Here is a 15,219-nt window from a genome sequence, read left to right on the forward strand (position 1 = left end):
CATATTGTGATAGGTCTTTGCATAATTTGTGTCTAATTTTAACTTTCATTGTTTCACAGTTGATACTTTCTTATAGCTTACCTAGGACCAATAACTTTTTGATGGTTTCTAGAGTTGTCTGTGGTGTAATGCAGGAATTTAGCATACCTATAGACGATGATAGGTAGATACAATTATCGAAAATCTCTCTTGAAGGAAGGGATCTCTGAGAAATTTGAACTGTGTCCTCTTTTGGGGTCTGAGCACCATCTTGATCTCATTACTTTTTTTTTTTTCCTGATCAGAAGATCTCAGATGGGATTCTGTGGCAATAGTTTATTTGACCTGACCCACAAGATCCTGGCTAGTTGGAATGTATTGTCATAAGCTATTAGTGGTCCATACATAACAGGGTTTTCCTCTAGGCTTAGTATTTGGTTAAAGAAAAAAAAAACACACATACAGCTGAAAAACAAATGTAATTATCAAGTTTAATGGCACAAATGTTCTTGGCAAGCAAATGTTGATATTTAGATGAAAAGGTACCAACTAAGAAAACACTGACGGAAGCAGTGGAAGAAAGCTGACAGCTCTCCATTTTTAGGGCAGTTTTAACACCTTTGAACAACAGTTGTAAAAAATTTAATGTCTGATTGCTAGAGTTATGTAGGATTAGCTAGTTAAATTTTTCATGTCTTTGATTCTGTGTTAATTATGTTATTGTGAGCAGTAATTGTAATTTTTTTCCCACAGGGTTTTAGTGCGCAAATTCAAGCATTATATACGACAGTTATTTATGAGATAAAGAGCATCCACTAACATGTTTGAAAAATACTGATTATAAAGCTAGTATCTTTATTCAAATGATTTTGTATAGTTTAGTTAAACAACAGAAAAACAAAGCCAATTGCAGCAATTATCTGACTGGGTATAACATGAAGAGTCAAATATTTATTTTATGCATGAAATAAAGGTGCATTCTGCCTTCAGGATTGGAACTAATGTGATTTATAATGCTGATATTTAATTTTTATTGAGGTAGCAACCAAGAAGCCAAACTGGTATTGAAGCCCTATTGTGCTGTGTGTTGTATGTATCGAAGAATGTGGGAAGTTTTGATCCCTGAACAATTTATAATGTGATTTAACCTATCTATTTTCTTCTTTTTTTCTAGCATAAGGCGGCATCAGGAAAGGAGAGCAATTTTAACTCCGATTTTAACAGATTTCACAGTTCGAATAACTGCAGCTCCTGCAATTATTTTCACAAAAATTGATGCTCCAGAGAATTTGCACCCAGAGGTTAGTACAAAATGTGAAGAGAAATAGCAGAACTTTTAATATGTGGATAATCATAATGTTTTCAAACACAGAAATCATCAACTATCCAAAAAAAAAAAAATCTTAATCAATACCTGAAATGTGCTTTCTCTGCCGGAGAAAATTTGCGTGTAGCACTTGATATTAAAGGCAGCCTGTCCGGAGGTGGATAAGCCTGACTGCAGTCCAGAAAATGGGTATCCTTTAATGGTTTCCAGCAATATTTTTAAAGGTTTTGTGATGGAAAAGTGTTGAGAAGAGGTGCTATAATAGGACATTACAAAACATTGTATTCACAAGCTTCTCATAAACAAACCTGAAAATGTGATCTACATACTACCTATAAGAAGCAAGTTGAGCTGCATTCTTTTAGCCAGATTTTCAAGCCCACAGATTTCCACAAAGCATCCACTCCTCGACCAGCACTGTGGGTACTTCAAGGTATTCCATATTTAACAATCACTTTTACCAGTCTGTGGTCAGCTTGTTAATGGTTAGTGTGTCAAGCTTGTTACACACAAAAGGCTGGCTCACTTTTTGACATTATTTCATAAGTGGGAATTTAAAACATGTTATACAGGGGATATGCCATTCAGTTTTTGTAAGCTCACAGGAATTATTCCTCATAACAGCTACCTGCTTGAGTGAGCAAAACTGAGATAGGAATGAAAAGGATATTTATACTTCCTGCAATAGGTGCACATTGTTGGAAAATAGTAGATAAGAAGTATATAAAGAAAATTTGACAACTTTGTTTTATATAAAGGGCCATCACAAGTGCAGATGGAAAAGTTTTTAATGTAAAAAATAAATAGAAAGCTTCAGGGGTGGCTAGGATGCATGGAAATGATTCAGTAAAAAAATCTCTGAACTAATACTAATGTTCAAGAGTTAAAATGTTTCTACTTCTTAAATTCTTCTTGTTATCTATTCCCTGTTCATTCACTGATGAAAGGAGACGCCTACTTTAGATTACCAAGAACTTGAACATTATACACATAGTTTTCATGAGAAGGGGCAGTACTTCTATTTATTAAGCAAGCCTTCTGGACTGGTTCTGTTTTTCATCTCTTTATTGCTTGCCAACAGTGGTCAAGAGCTTTTCTTTTGCTAGATAACACCAATAAAACAGTGATTATCCAGCTAGCTCTACCAAAGTATTAACAATGGTTTACAGGCAAAGAGAAATCAATTAGGTTGGCTATCAGTGAGTTCCAGCACATGATTTCATTATAAATCAAGTAGAGTTTATGTTCCAAAAAAGTGCATCCTTTTTTGGAAGGGAAAGAGATTTGTACTCATTGCCAAGAAAATAAAAAAACAAAATCTGACAGTCCACTATTTGATACTACCAAGAGACAGAAACAAGACCTCACACATGAAATGCTTTACTTACAAAATTTGTCTTAATGGTTACACACGCTGTTGAAAGCAAAGCAAAGAATAAGCCACATCCTCATTTAGAAGCCTGATACACCACTGTCTCCTAAAAAGCCATAGTTAACATTTTATACCTATCTTGAAGCACTGACTAAAGCAGAAAATAAAAATATGGTTATACAAAGACTGAAAATTATTTACCTGGTAGCTGCTATCTAGTATTTTCCCTTATTTTCTCCACAGGAGATTTTAGTGTGTGGTCATTCTTTGGAGGTAAATGCAACAACAAATCTGGATTTCTTCCTCAGTGTGGCTCAAGTACAACTTCTTCAACAGCTAATACAAGCCAATATGGTTGGACTGGAACCTTCCAGTAGCACTGCTGAGGTAGGTTATTTTCCCTGGCTTGCAGTTAGTTTTCCTTTAAAACACTGTAGCTCTGATCAGTGTTTGCATCACCTACAGTGATAGTGATATAAGTAAGTTACATGTATGTATTATTATTCTGTGTTTGGTCAGATTCTGAGGTTGTTCTAACAATAGGAAGAATGTTATTTTAGTAAAAATATTATTCAGTAAATAGGCTGAGGTGATCCTGCAACACCTTACGCATGAGGAAAATTAACTGATGAAAATAATGAAGGTAAGAAAGACATCAATTTTGAAGTAGGTTTGGGGGATTTTTTTGGTATTTAATTTCAACTTTTATTGAAGCTTGGTCATCTTCTCATGAGTTTACATGTGTATACACTATATTGTACATGTCATTTAAACCAAAGAAATACAAAATGTTCTCTGTGCCTGGTAATGAATACTTACATTGGCTGTCTTCAGTCAGATCACTAGGATTCAGTCCACTCTGAATCCTCTTGTACTTCTTCATTAAGAGTGATGATGGTACACATATAAGGTATTTCATCTTTTGAACTATTAATTTCTCCTTTTTTCTGGAGTCCTGTAGCATTCAGCAATCATCTCTTGGATTTGTCATTCTTGTTTATTTCTGAGAGTTGATACATCAGTTTACCTGGAAAGCCAGCTACTAATTGTGACAGAATTGTAAGTTTAAATTATTAATCTTCTAGGCTGATGCAAAAAATATGGGAGAAAAGACAGTGGGAGTTTTGCCCTAAGCAAAAAGTATATATTTCTTATCCTCTAAACCGGGGATCTAGTCAAAAACAGTTAAAATTAACATGAGACAAGGTTCCACTGGAATGGCTGCTGCACTCATTGATAAATCTTGATAAATAATAAAAAGAGTTAGGGAGAGAGTTAAAAAGAGAGATGCAGCTTTCCAAAAATCTATCTTATGTGAGAGCTGGAGAAACAACTTCTGCCTTGCCTGCCCGCACATGGATTCAGCGTGCATTGGGGCTGGGTGGAGGTGGGAAATGCTCTAGAGCAGCCAAGGCTACTTCTGTTCCTCCCTTCTCACCCTGTCAGAATCCTAGAGCTTGTTCATATCCTGCTGATCTGGGCATCACACCATCCTCCTCTTCTTCATCCCTTCCCAAGAACAGGGGGAGAGAAAGGGCATTGTTTCATTACCATGTTGAAACATGAAAGATGTAAAGAAATGCAGTGTATCTTTCTCTTCCTTGGACACTTTGCAGACACAGGGAAACATTGGATGAGCATTATAAATAAATATATGCGGAAATATCTTCAATAAATAATTTGCAGAGCACTGTTTTCCCATTGTCAGTGGAATGGATAGAATCACAGGAGTTGAAAGGATGCCCAGAATTTTAATTTTGAGCTGGGGCTTTGCAGAAGTACTGCACCACTAATGTGGACCATACAGACTTAAGAGCAATTTAATAAATTCTTTCAGAAAGCTTTTTTTTGACTATATCCTGAGATACCTATTTGTTCTTCATTAATATCTCCCTTGCATTCCTGAGGTCTTTGGTAATGAGTAATGGGAATATTTCTGTTCTATATTGGTGTCTTCCTTCTTTTTAATTAGTTGTAAAGCTATATCTTGATTCACTATACTGAAAATATAAAATCCAGTATTTTATTTTGTTACTCTTTTTTCTTTTTTTCCCGATGTTCTGCAGTCTGATCTGCTTATATGAAGCCACCCCACCCTCTAGTAGATACACATTTATTATTATCCTCATGTTGCTTCTTTAGCCAACAGAAAGAAATGTAATACACTGATTGTATGCTGCTATTTTCATTTCAATTAATCAAGTCTGGAGCCTGCACATGGCTATACATATGTCACCCTTGCTAATTACTTCATTGCAAGTATCATAAAATAATTTAGTTTGGAAGAGACCTCTGGAGGTCATCTAGTCCATTCTTCTTCTCAAAGCAAGACTAATGTCAAACTTAGATCAGGCTTCTCAGGACATCATCCAGCCGAATTTTTAATATCTCTGAGAATGGAGGTTCCACTGACCCTCTGGGCAGTTCTCCAATGCTTAACTACCCTCACTATGACTTTTTTTATTTATATCCAGTCAGAATTTCGCTTAATCCAACTTTTAACCATTGCTTCTCAACATTTCATTGTGCATCTCCAAGTAAAGTCCGACTTTATCTTCTCTATAGTACTGCTTTAGGTAACTGGAAACTACAATTTGATTCCCCACCACGATCCTTAGCCTTCTCTTCTCCAGATTTGAATAAACTCAGCACTCTCACCCTCTCCTCATATATCCTGTGCTTTAGCCCCCTAACCCCCTTGATGGTCCTCTGCTCACTCAAGTTTGTCAGTCTCTTTCTAGGAAGCTCAAAGCTAGAAACAGTACGCTAGGTGTGGCCTTGGAAGTACCTAATTAAAGGGAATAATCTCATATTCTGACCCACTGGTTACACTGTTGTTAATGCAGCCCAGAAAGTGGTTAACTTTCATCACCACAGGGGCACACTGCTGTCACGTGATGAACTTGTCCACCAGGACTCCTGGGTTCTTTTCTTCAAAGCTGCTCTCTAGCAGTTGGTCTCCATCCTCTATTGTTGTTTGGGATTGTTCCATCTCTGGTGCAGGAGTTTGCACTTACCTTTGAACTTCATGAGGTTTCTGTCAATCCATTCCTCTCTTTTGTCAATATCCCTCTGAATGGCAGCCCTACCCCTCAGTGTGTCAACTGCTCCCCCCAATTTGCTCTCACTTGTGAACTCTCTTTGGGGACATTCTGTCCCATTGGCAAGGCCATTAATGAAGACATCAAATGGCATCAAACCCTGAGGAATATCGCTTGTAACAAGAGGTCAGCTAGACTTTGGACCGTTGACCATTACTCTCTGATTTTGGTGGTCCAGTGTATTTTTCGCCCACCCTGTAGTGCACCCATTCAGTTCATACTTTCCGTTTGGATACAAGGATGCTATAGAAGACTGTGTCAAAAACTTTGCTTAGGTCGAAGCAAATGACATCTGGTGCTCTTCCCACAGAACGAGTCATCTCATCATAGAAGACAATCAAGTCGGTCAGGCCTGATTTACCTTTGGTAAATCTTCATTCACCTTTGGTAAATGTCTAAGTAACAACTATAGATACATAAAGCTTGTCTCTTATTTTGCTTCTCTCTAGCACTCTCTCTAGAGGCCTCTGTGATGGTTCTTTATTTAGCAAGGTGAGCTCTAAAAATTTGCCAGCTGTGTGGGCTGATGACACCTCTTCCAGCAAGCAGTCCTTTGAAGCTAACCAAAATTTCAAGGAAAAACAACAGAAATATTCTGAATTTTGGTACTGATTATGAAAAAAATTAGAGTCAAATGCATATAGCTTGGCTGAGAGATGACAAGGTAGAAGTTTTGGAGCTGTGAATCCACAAATATTTGAGAAGTGTAAATGTCAAGGCAGAAGCAGGATAATCTAGGGTTGTAGAAGTAATTATAGAGCTATAGAAGGAGTTATGTAATTAAATGAAAGGAAACATTACTCAAGATTAAATGTTAAGGAAAAGATCTCCTCTTTGGCATGAAAAGCTTTGCCAAGGGACATAACAAAAAGCTAAACATCGTTAGGGTCGTCTCATTGTTTTTTCATTTCAGGATAGGACTATCTGCAGTGATTTTAGTCTAGTTGGTTTAGTTCTAATGTTATAATCTGTAACTGCTTGTAACAGTCCTTACCAATTTCTAGTTCCTGTGATTCTGAGTTCAGCAAATTCCATTCGTCTGCCCTGGAGTTCAAAGAATAAGCCCTACTTAGTTAAAAAAGCAAAAGTTAGTGACTCCCATTCTCTGAAGCTTAAAAATTATTAAGCATTTCAATCTTTTTTTAATGGATAAAGGGGAGCTTCAGCATATTAAGGCTGCATGGGGCATGTGGATTTAACAACAGTAATTAGTTTTGTTATTCATGAATATCAAGTAATCATCATATTAAGCCTACTTTAAAAACTACCATATATAAAGAATAACACATGTCTATTTTTTGAAACCAGTGTTTTCAAGCAAGTTAAATATTTATACTTTTTAACAAAATAAAAAACATATTTTAAGGGGGCAGGGATGAACCACATCATTAAGGAAGTCAGAGATGGGGGTGCTCTTTGATCTATGCATGTATTCTGCCCAGTATCCCACAGGAAGAAAAAAACTTAAGTCATAAAACATTCTTTTCTTCTCCCACTCTCCTGACTCCACTCTTTCTTCTTGGTCTCCTACAATCTTATTATTTCTTTCACAAGTCTGTACATAAGTGTCTTAACTTTCAGTAGTCTTGCCACAGCTTTGATATCCATGTGCCGTTCTCCAGTCTCTTCACTACATACCTTTGTTCTGTCCTAGAAAATAGGTAAAAACAAAAAGGATAAATGTGGTTTTGTGTTTTCTGAAATTTTGTTCCCTTTCTTACACAGGAAGAAAAATTCCTCAGAATGCCTTTTGCTCTATAGATTCTGCATTTTTTTTTGAACTTAAAAAGTATGGTGAAGAATCAGGTCTGAAGTGGTTTTTTGGTGCTTAATAGTTTCAGTGGCAGATTTGCTTTTTTGCAAGATTTGTTGCTTTTTTCTTCTGGATCATCTTCTGGATGAAATAGTATACTTATTCCTTTTGTGCCATATTATTCACTGATTTTATTCTTTTTTAATCTAGAAAGGACCATTGTAATTCTCAAACTTAATCTTTTTGTTTTTCTAAGTACACTAAAATTTTACAATTGCTTCCTGCATCAAATTCATCAATACTGTTTGAACCTAGCACACACAGTTTAGAAAGGAGCTGATACAAAGTTTTCAGGCTCATCCCTAGGTAAATATGATTGACCTGACTAGATGAATGTAATTGGTATGTGAGACACATGATCTAGCAATGGCTGTAATGGGTTGAACTGAGGTTCATTTAGCCCTACATTGTCTTGAACATTAGTGAACAGCATATGCCTTGGAAAGCATATAAGAACAAGTGCATTAATTATGCTTCCCTAGAATAGTCTCCCAGTAATATGCAGCTCAGGAACTTGCTGAGACAGTGGTGATGTCTATATGTTTAATAGTCTTCAGTGTTTTTTTTTCTCATGAATTTGGGTTAAAGAATCCAAGTTTGTTTAACTAGAATTGTTTCTATAAACTGTTCCATGCCATTAGTCACTTTTGTTAAACTCTTCTGAATCTTTACCAGTTTTACACTGTCCCTTTTTGAGAAGGAGGAAGAAGAGCATGGTCCAGACCAGAACTGCACCTAGTATTGAAGATGCAGGCACATGTGGATTTATATGGTATCACAGCAATGTTCTCCTTTTTGTTCCGTCTCCCTTTCCTTTAATTCTTAATAAAATAATTGTGGGGTTTTTTTGTCTGCTACTGATCTTTAACCTGGCCCTTTCATAAGACTCAGTGTAGTAAAGACAAGAACTTGTTTTTAGGTGGCAATAGTTAAGTTGGAGGCCAACTTTTTTTATTGTTTTTATATGTTTTTTTCCCTGTTTGCTTCAGTGTACATTTACCTACCTTGTGTTTAATCTGCCATTTTATTCAGCATTATAGGGTCTTCAGTTCTTCACAGCTGGCCTTGTATTTATTACCCTGAATTAGTTAATATACTTGACAAACTTTCTCACCTTGCTGTTCATTCCTTTTTCTCTTTATGAATATGTTGAATGCAGTCGGGCCCAACATAGATCCCTATGGGAGTACATTGATAACCACCAACCATGAAATTGGCCATGAATTCTTACTCTTGGTTTCTTATTTTTCGATCAATGTTGTATATCGAGGTGAGAACCTTACTTGTCCTGTGGCAACTTAGCTGACTGGACACTTATACAGAATTGAGCACTTGCTCTCAGCTAGCACACTGGTTATCAACAGCAGAATCTTTTGTCTGCAAAACAAACTTTTTTCTTTGTTTTCCAAAGCAACAGTCTTACAACATACTCCTTATATACAGTCTTTCAAGTCTGATGAGAAAACCTATTGAAAAACGGGGTTGGTTTGAAATCAGAGACATGCTTACTTGTGATTCTGATTTTTCATCCATCTTTGTTTCTTAAATTGCTGTCCAAAAATGGTCAGAATAAACAGTTGCAGGACTTAAAATAAATCCCAACATTTTTTAATTTCATTTAAAGTTCAGATCAGTCGACTGAGAATATGGGTATTCCTCCTTTTTCCCTCTCACCTCTGATATTAATCTGCTTAGCAGTGATATAGCCATTCTTGTTTCCTTGCTGGATTTTCAGATTTTTTATAGTCTTTCACTTATTATTGTGTCACTACTGACAAGCTTATCACCTTTCAAAAAAAAAATTTGCCAACTCACTGACAGGATAATATTCCTCAGTGTTATTGTCCATTGTATTCTCAGTTGAATTTTTCACTGTTACTGTCCAATTAATGTTTCATTTGCCTTTTTTCATGTATAAATGAGGATATACCTAGGAAGGAGATGGAAGGAAGTTTTTCAGGGCACTGGATTGAAGCAGATTGAAAGCAGGTGGCTATCCACATTATATCAAAATTTTGGCACATCACTTATTAAGAAAACCTATGCCACTGAAATTAATTCATGCCCAACAGATGTATAGTACCATAAAGAGATATGACCTACTTGACACCAATGACTGGAAGGAAAACATGTTTCTTTTGATGTTTTGCATTAGCTCCATGGATATTCCACATGTGTCTCACACGTTGAAAATAGAAGTGATTTTTTTAATATAAATTTTACATAAATGCACGTTCATCCCCATTGTTCAGCTAATATATATATAATGTTTTATAGAGTAACGTAGGTGTCTCCAAGAGTACGTGGTTCATTTAGCAGCACACGGTGCATTGAAAAGCAAAGGCATTTCTTTTCCTAAGTTAATTTGAAAAAATCTCATGCTGTATAATTAAATTTGACTATATGCACTAGTAGTCAAAATCCAGCAATAATCTAATGGAATACTTGTAATTTATCTTTTTTAAAATATCATGCTTATAGTAAATGGGTTTTTTGGGTCTCTGCTTTTAGCCTGAGACTATGAGTATATATAAGAATACTAAGTGTAAAAGTTCAGGTAGTATGTTACAGTATTAATGAATATTTGATTATGATAAACTTAGCAAAACTCTTTTCTGGCATATAAAGCACAGTGGAAGAGTATTGTGGTGGAAAGTTTTACTTAGGCTAAGCATGAATATGAACCACTAAGATGGTAATGAAATGTACTGTAATCTATAAAAGTGGAAGAGTGTTTACTGTAGTGAGCTGGAACACATTTTAATTTGAAGTGAAAAATTGCCATTGTACTAGGCATTACTTGCGCCTACAGATGCCTCAGAATTGTATTTTATTGCTTTGTGTGGTTACTGTAGTGGATCATCCTTATGGATAGGTTATTAAACAGTCTGGTAATTAAGACTGGAAATCCACTGAGTTAACATCTACCTGTTCTGATGTGTACATAAACATTTGACCTTTGGAGTCAGAGAAGTAATTGTGGTGAAACAAACAAGGAATCTGTATTTCCCCCAGCCTCCCATGGCAGCACGAGGCTGTAAAGCTGGGTTGCAGTCTGCTTAGTGTTCAGTCCAACACAGAAGAGCTCATGAGTGCAGCTTATTATCGTATATCTTGCACATCTCCTTGAGTTTCATCTCGTATGTCGTAGTATTAGAGAGTGATATAGATATAACTATGCAGTTTCTTTATGCATATATTTTTATGTGTCACTGGTCTCATATTTCAGAGTTTTAGTAAATAGGGTGAAATTTATTTTAAAGAGTATAACGTGTTCTGTTACCCGGGTGCAAAGATTGGAAACCATTTTTTGTCTCCAAATTAACACATTAAAAATGTTTTGATGGCATGTGGAAATAGTGGTCCACTGAATACTAGAATATACTAATTTGGTGTAATTTGGTGCCTCTTTGCAACTTCACACTCTGGATACCATAAATAGCAGCAATAATTAAAAACAAAATAAGCAGGGGATCTAATTATCTATAATGTAAGTCTGAAAGCATTGATGAGTTACACAGTGCTTAGCCATGCTGGGTCAGGCCCTAAGTTTTTGGAGATGATTTTCAAGTGAGCTTTGCTAATAGAGCAATGTTGTCTTAAAGTAGTCGAGCCTGGCACATTAAAAATTAATGGGTCTTAAAGCTATTTGATCTGATTCTGATCATTTTTGTCTGTAAAATATATATCTATACCCTCTGAAGGTTATTCAACTGTTGAAATTTGGCTTTACTTTGAAAAGCTTATTATTAAGGAAGTTCTGAGAATACCATTACATGCCTGGCTGTGAGCAGTGATGGTTTCTTTCTGAAGAGAAATGTAAGAGTGCAATGGTTGCCTTTTTCCTGTATCGTTGTTGACATGCAGCAGATGAGTAGGAATCAGCAGGGTTACAATGGACATATTTTCAGCACAAAATACTTTTAAAGCTCTCTTCCTGGATTTCACTCTGCGTATAAAGTGACTGTGTTTTAATCCTTGATGATATGTGCTAAATAACATATAAAGCATGCTTTGTATATGTTTTTAAGTACTGTACAAACTTTTGTGAAAGACCCTATATATCTGTAATTTACAGTATGCCTATTCTTAATAATTGATATCTGTATAGTAATCATATAAAACCTTCAGTGTTTGAAAAGGTGGCTAGAAGCTACTAGTGTAGAATACCTAGGGATTATTTTACTCTTGATGAAGTGCATCCATACTTAGAGTAAATGGAAAGAGAAATTAGCTGTATTATTGTTCTGGCTAGGAAAATTATACTCTAGTAATTTATATTGCTTTTTTAATGATGTTTCTCAAAACAAATCCTCTCTGGTGCAAAATAGCACCAAAATATTCATTTTCTTCCCTTAAAGAGCGTGCAAACAGAAAATTTCAGTTCTTGTAGTGTCTAGTTGCTCTGTGTTCATATCAATAACCTAAGAAACATAAAAAACGTAGGCCCTGTTTTTTAGACCCTTCCTGAAATAGGGAAATATAGCAATGGGTCACATCCAGAAATTATTTTTGATTACAGCCAGCAAAACTTTCCTAACATAGATGAGTTTTTTCCCCTTTATAAAAAAAAATTGGTACTACTTGACATCTGCTAGAGAGGATCTCTTCGATTCCTCCTCAATTTTCTCTCTGTATTTGCAATGTATGAAAGGGGATATTGACATTGAAATTAGGCCAATATTTAAAAACATTTATTATCTTTACATTTGTTTGCTTTTGTTATTGGAATAGGTTTCTAGGTAGCCTTGAAAGCAGAATTTATAGTTTTGCTCTTTTGCCTTGAAAGATCTCTCCTAGGTCTTCCTTATCACTGGATTATCCAACAAAGCTAGATAACAATTTAACGCATTTTCATTTGACAGTATTCAGAAGTTTATTATTGTTATTATTTACTTTTTGCAAAGAGGCATCTGAATAGTTTAAGCTGTAAGTATAATTAACGAAAGGTTACAAAGTACATTAAATATTGTTGATTTGATAGAACTAAAACTCTAACTCTGTCACAGTTATCTGAGTAAAAATTTAGATAAAAGTAGGGTCTTTGCTGCCAGCTTCTCTCAATAATAAGAATTATAATATCTTTTATATTATGCCTGAATTTTCCTTTAAATATGTTCATAACTGGGAACAATCTGTATGTGAGTCTTAAAATCCACAGGTACACCTTAATCCAGTATACTGTAAATATTCAGTTAGTAAGGCCACAACTTCTCAGAAAATGTTTTTCTTCTAAAAGTGAATTCTACTGTTTAATAGGGCTAGTAGACATACTGATGGTTTCTAGTTTTTGTCAAAACATGATCATTAAAAAATAGAATTCTGTCAGTGTGCTTCTGAACATGATAAAATCAAAATTTGGTTGTAATTTGATTAGCTCTGCTAGTGAATAAAAGAGTTGAAGTTTTGACATTGTTGAATTTCCAAAGTATTTTAATGACTTTATAGGCAGAATTATTTCTAAGGTTAAGGATTGTTATAATTCTGTTTAACTTACTGATTTGCCTACTAAGATCTCCCAGGTACCAGGAGCTGTTCTTAACTGTCTGTTTTCAAAAGTTTAGCATGGCAGGTTATAACAATATTAGATCATTGCATGGACCTGTTCAGTAATTAATCAATAATTAATTCAGTAATTTCAGTTGATCCACTCACTCTCAAATTTTTCCAAGCATGAATTCATTGAATGATACTGTTTCATTCATCACAGTGTGTCTGAATCGCATTCATTAAGGGATTATCTAATCATTGTTGTCCAATGGGTTCTGTTGAAGACACCAAGTGGGCTTTGATGGATTTGTATTGATACTGGATTTGTTCAATTTTAATCAATATTTAAGGCAAAACTAGCCACCATAATTTTTAAACATAAGTGAATTAGGAGATTTAGCAAACTTTGAAAACAGATAAATCACCAAGGTGAAATTAAAAATATTAATTGGAAAATGGATAGGGGAATATGTAAATCAGTGCAGTTTCAGGCAAGTAAACCATATGCTTAGCTTGAATGAGAAAAGTAGACAAGCATTAAGGCTGAAAGAAATGGCATTAACACTGGATTGGACAAATAAAGAGGATGTCCTTTGGAAAGTTGTCTCACCATGGAGGCAATGCTTGCAAGTGTGTTAGCCTTTCTATCATAAGCTTTTTTTGATAACTCAGAGTTTTATAGGATCTTGGATTATGTCTCCACATGACAGTGGAGATCATTGTGACTGGAATTAACTCAGACCATAAGACTTCAATTAGTTCGTCTTAGAGAGATTTAAATGAAAATTGTGTACTTTTCTAAAAATAATATTAATTCAGTAATAGAGAATCCACCATAGTCATTCATAATTTATTCATATAGTTAATTCCTCTCATTAAAAACATGCATATTATTTCTTGTCTAAGCATGACAATGTATGACTTTAGCTATTGAGTAATTGCTAATAACGCCTAAGTATCAGAAAATAAGTAGTCTGTGTTATCTCTTACCTTTTGTCTAGAAACCATATTTGGAATAGAAAACTATATTTTAAAGCTGGAAGAATAAAGAGGAAAAACACTGGATATATACTGACTTTGATTCTCATTGGAAAAATGTTTTTCCATGTGTACGGAAGGAGAAGAATGTGTTTTGGAAAAAAACAACATTTTAAGCTGTAAAAAAACTTTACTCTTTTCCATATATTTGACTAGGTCAAATCCGAAGAATTGTTTAGCAACTATAAACATCATTAATCTTCATTAGAAAACTTGATTTCAGTAGAAGTTCTTGGTAAATAGAAGGATTAAATAGTTGTTCCCCGCCTCAAAAATAAAATAGGTTGTGGTTCTACATTTTGTGCTTTGGTTACATAAATTTAGACAGTCATCAAAATAGCAACCCCTTGTTTAAATTTTAAAGGTGTGATTTCCAAATGCACTCTATTTGGTGGTTTATAGGGCAATGTTGTAAAGATTAGTGTAGACAAAAATAATAAAGAAGTGATGATTTATGTTTAAATTAGAATTTTTTTAAAGCTTTTTAATATTCTGTAAAGAGTTTCATGCCAGGTCTCCAGTGCTGTGTTTTTTCTTATTATAAGCCCTAGCTTTATACTCTTTTATAAATTCATCTTTGATGTACAGTAGACCTATTGTACTGACTTCTTCATAAAGTATCGTCTGTTATTACAAAGAATATTGCTTTGATCTGCTTGACAGTTTTAAAGTGTGGACACATATGTGGTGTTTGATAAATTACCTGAGGGGCAAGGAATGTTGCTGCCTTTTCATAATTATTCACTTTTTTAGAATTAATATATGCCAAATTCTTACAAGAAGAAGATATAATACCTGCACATGGAGAACAGAAACAGAAGTGCTAAGAAAAGAAATATAAATATAAGAATGAAGTGTAGTTAATGAATTGTAGTCGTTCAGTGATGCACCTAAGATTAAAGGCGCAGTATTAATAAAAGGGCTATATTTCCTCATTCTTAAAAGAATTTTTAATATTCTGATAAAAGTATTTCAAATATAAATAATAACTAGTTTTATTGCTGATCAGCGATAGAACAGGTGAGTTCTCAAGCAGCTTGTTTCTTGGTCCAGCAAATCCTTTTCCTGGTGTCCATCACTTACCACCCAGAGACTTTTG

General features: G+C 34.9%; 1 protein-coding gene across 1 annotated transcript in view; it reads left to right on the top strand.

Annotated features, from left to right (window-relative positions):
• The window catches only part of VPS13B (vacuolar protein sorting 13 homolog B), a 489,316-nt gene that overhangs the window by 331,630 nt on the left and 142,467 nt on the right, over nt 1–15,219 (top strand). Inside the window, exons 32-33 of the mRNA XM_067290363.1 lie at nt 1,154–1,280; nt 2,922–3,065. Coding sequence (XP_067146464.1) covers nt 1,154–1,280; nt 2,922–3,065 — 271 coding nt within the window. The remainder of the gene's footprint in view (nt 1–1,153; nt 1,281–2,921; nt 3,066–15,219) is intronic.

This window comes from Apteryx mantelli, chromosome 2, assembly GCF_036417845.1.
Source record: "Apteryx mantelli isolate bAptMan1 chromosome 2, bAptMan1.hap1, whole genome shotgun sequence".
NCBI lineage: Eukaryota > Metazoa > Chordata > Aves > Apterygiformes > Apterygidae > Apteryx > Apteryx mantelli.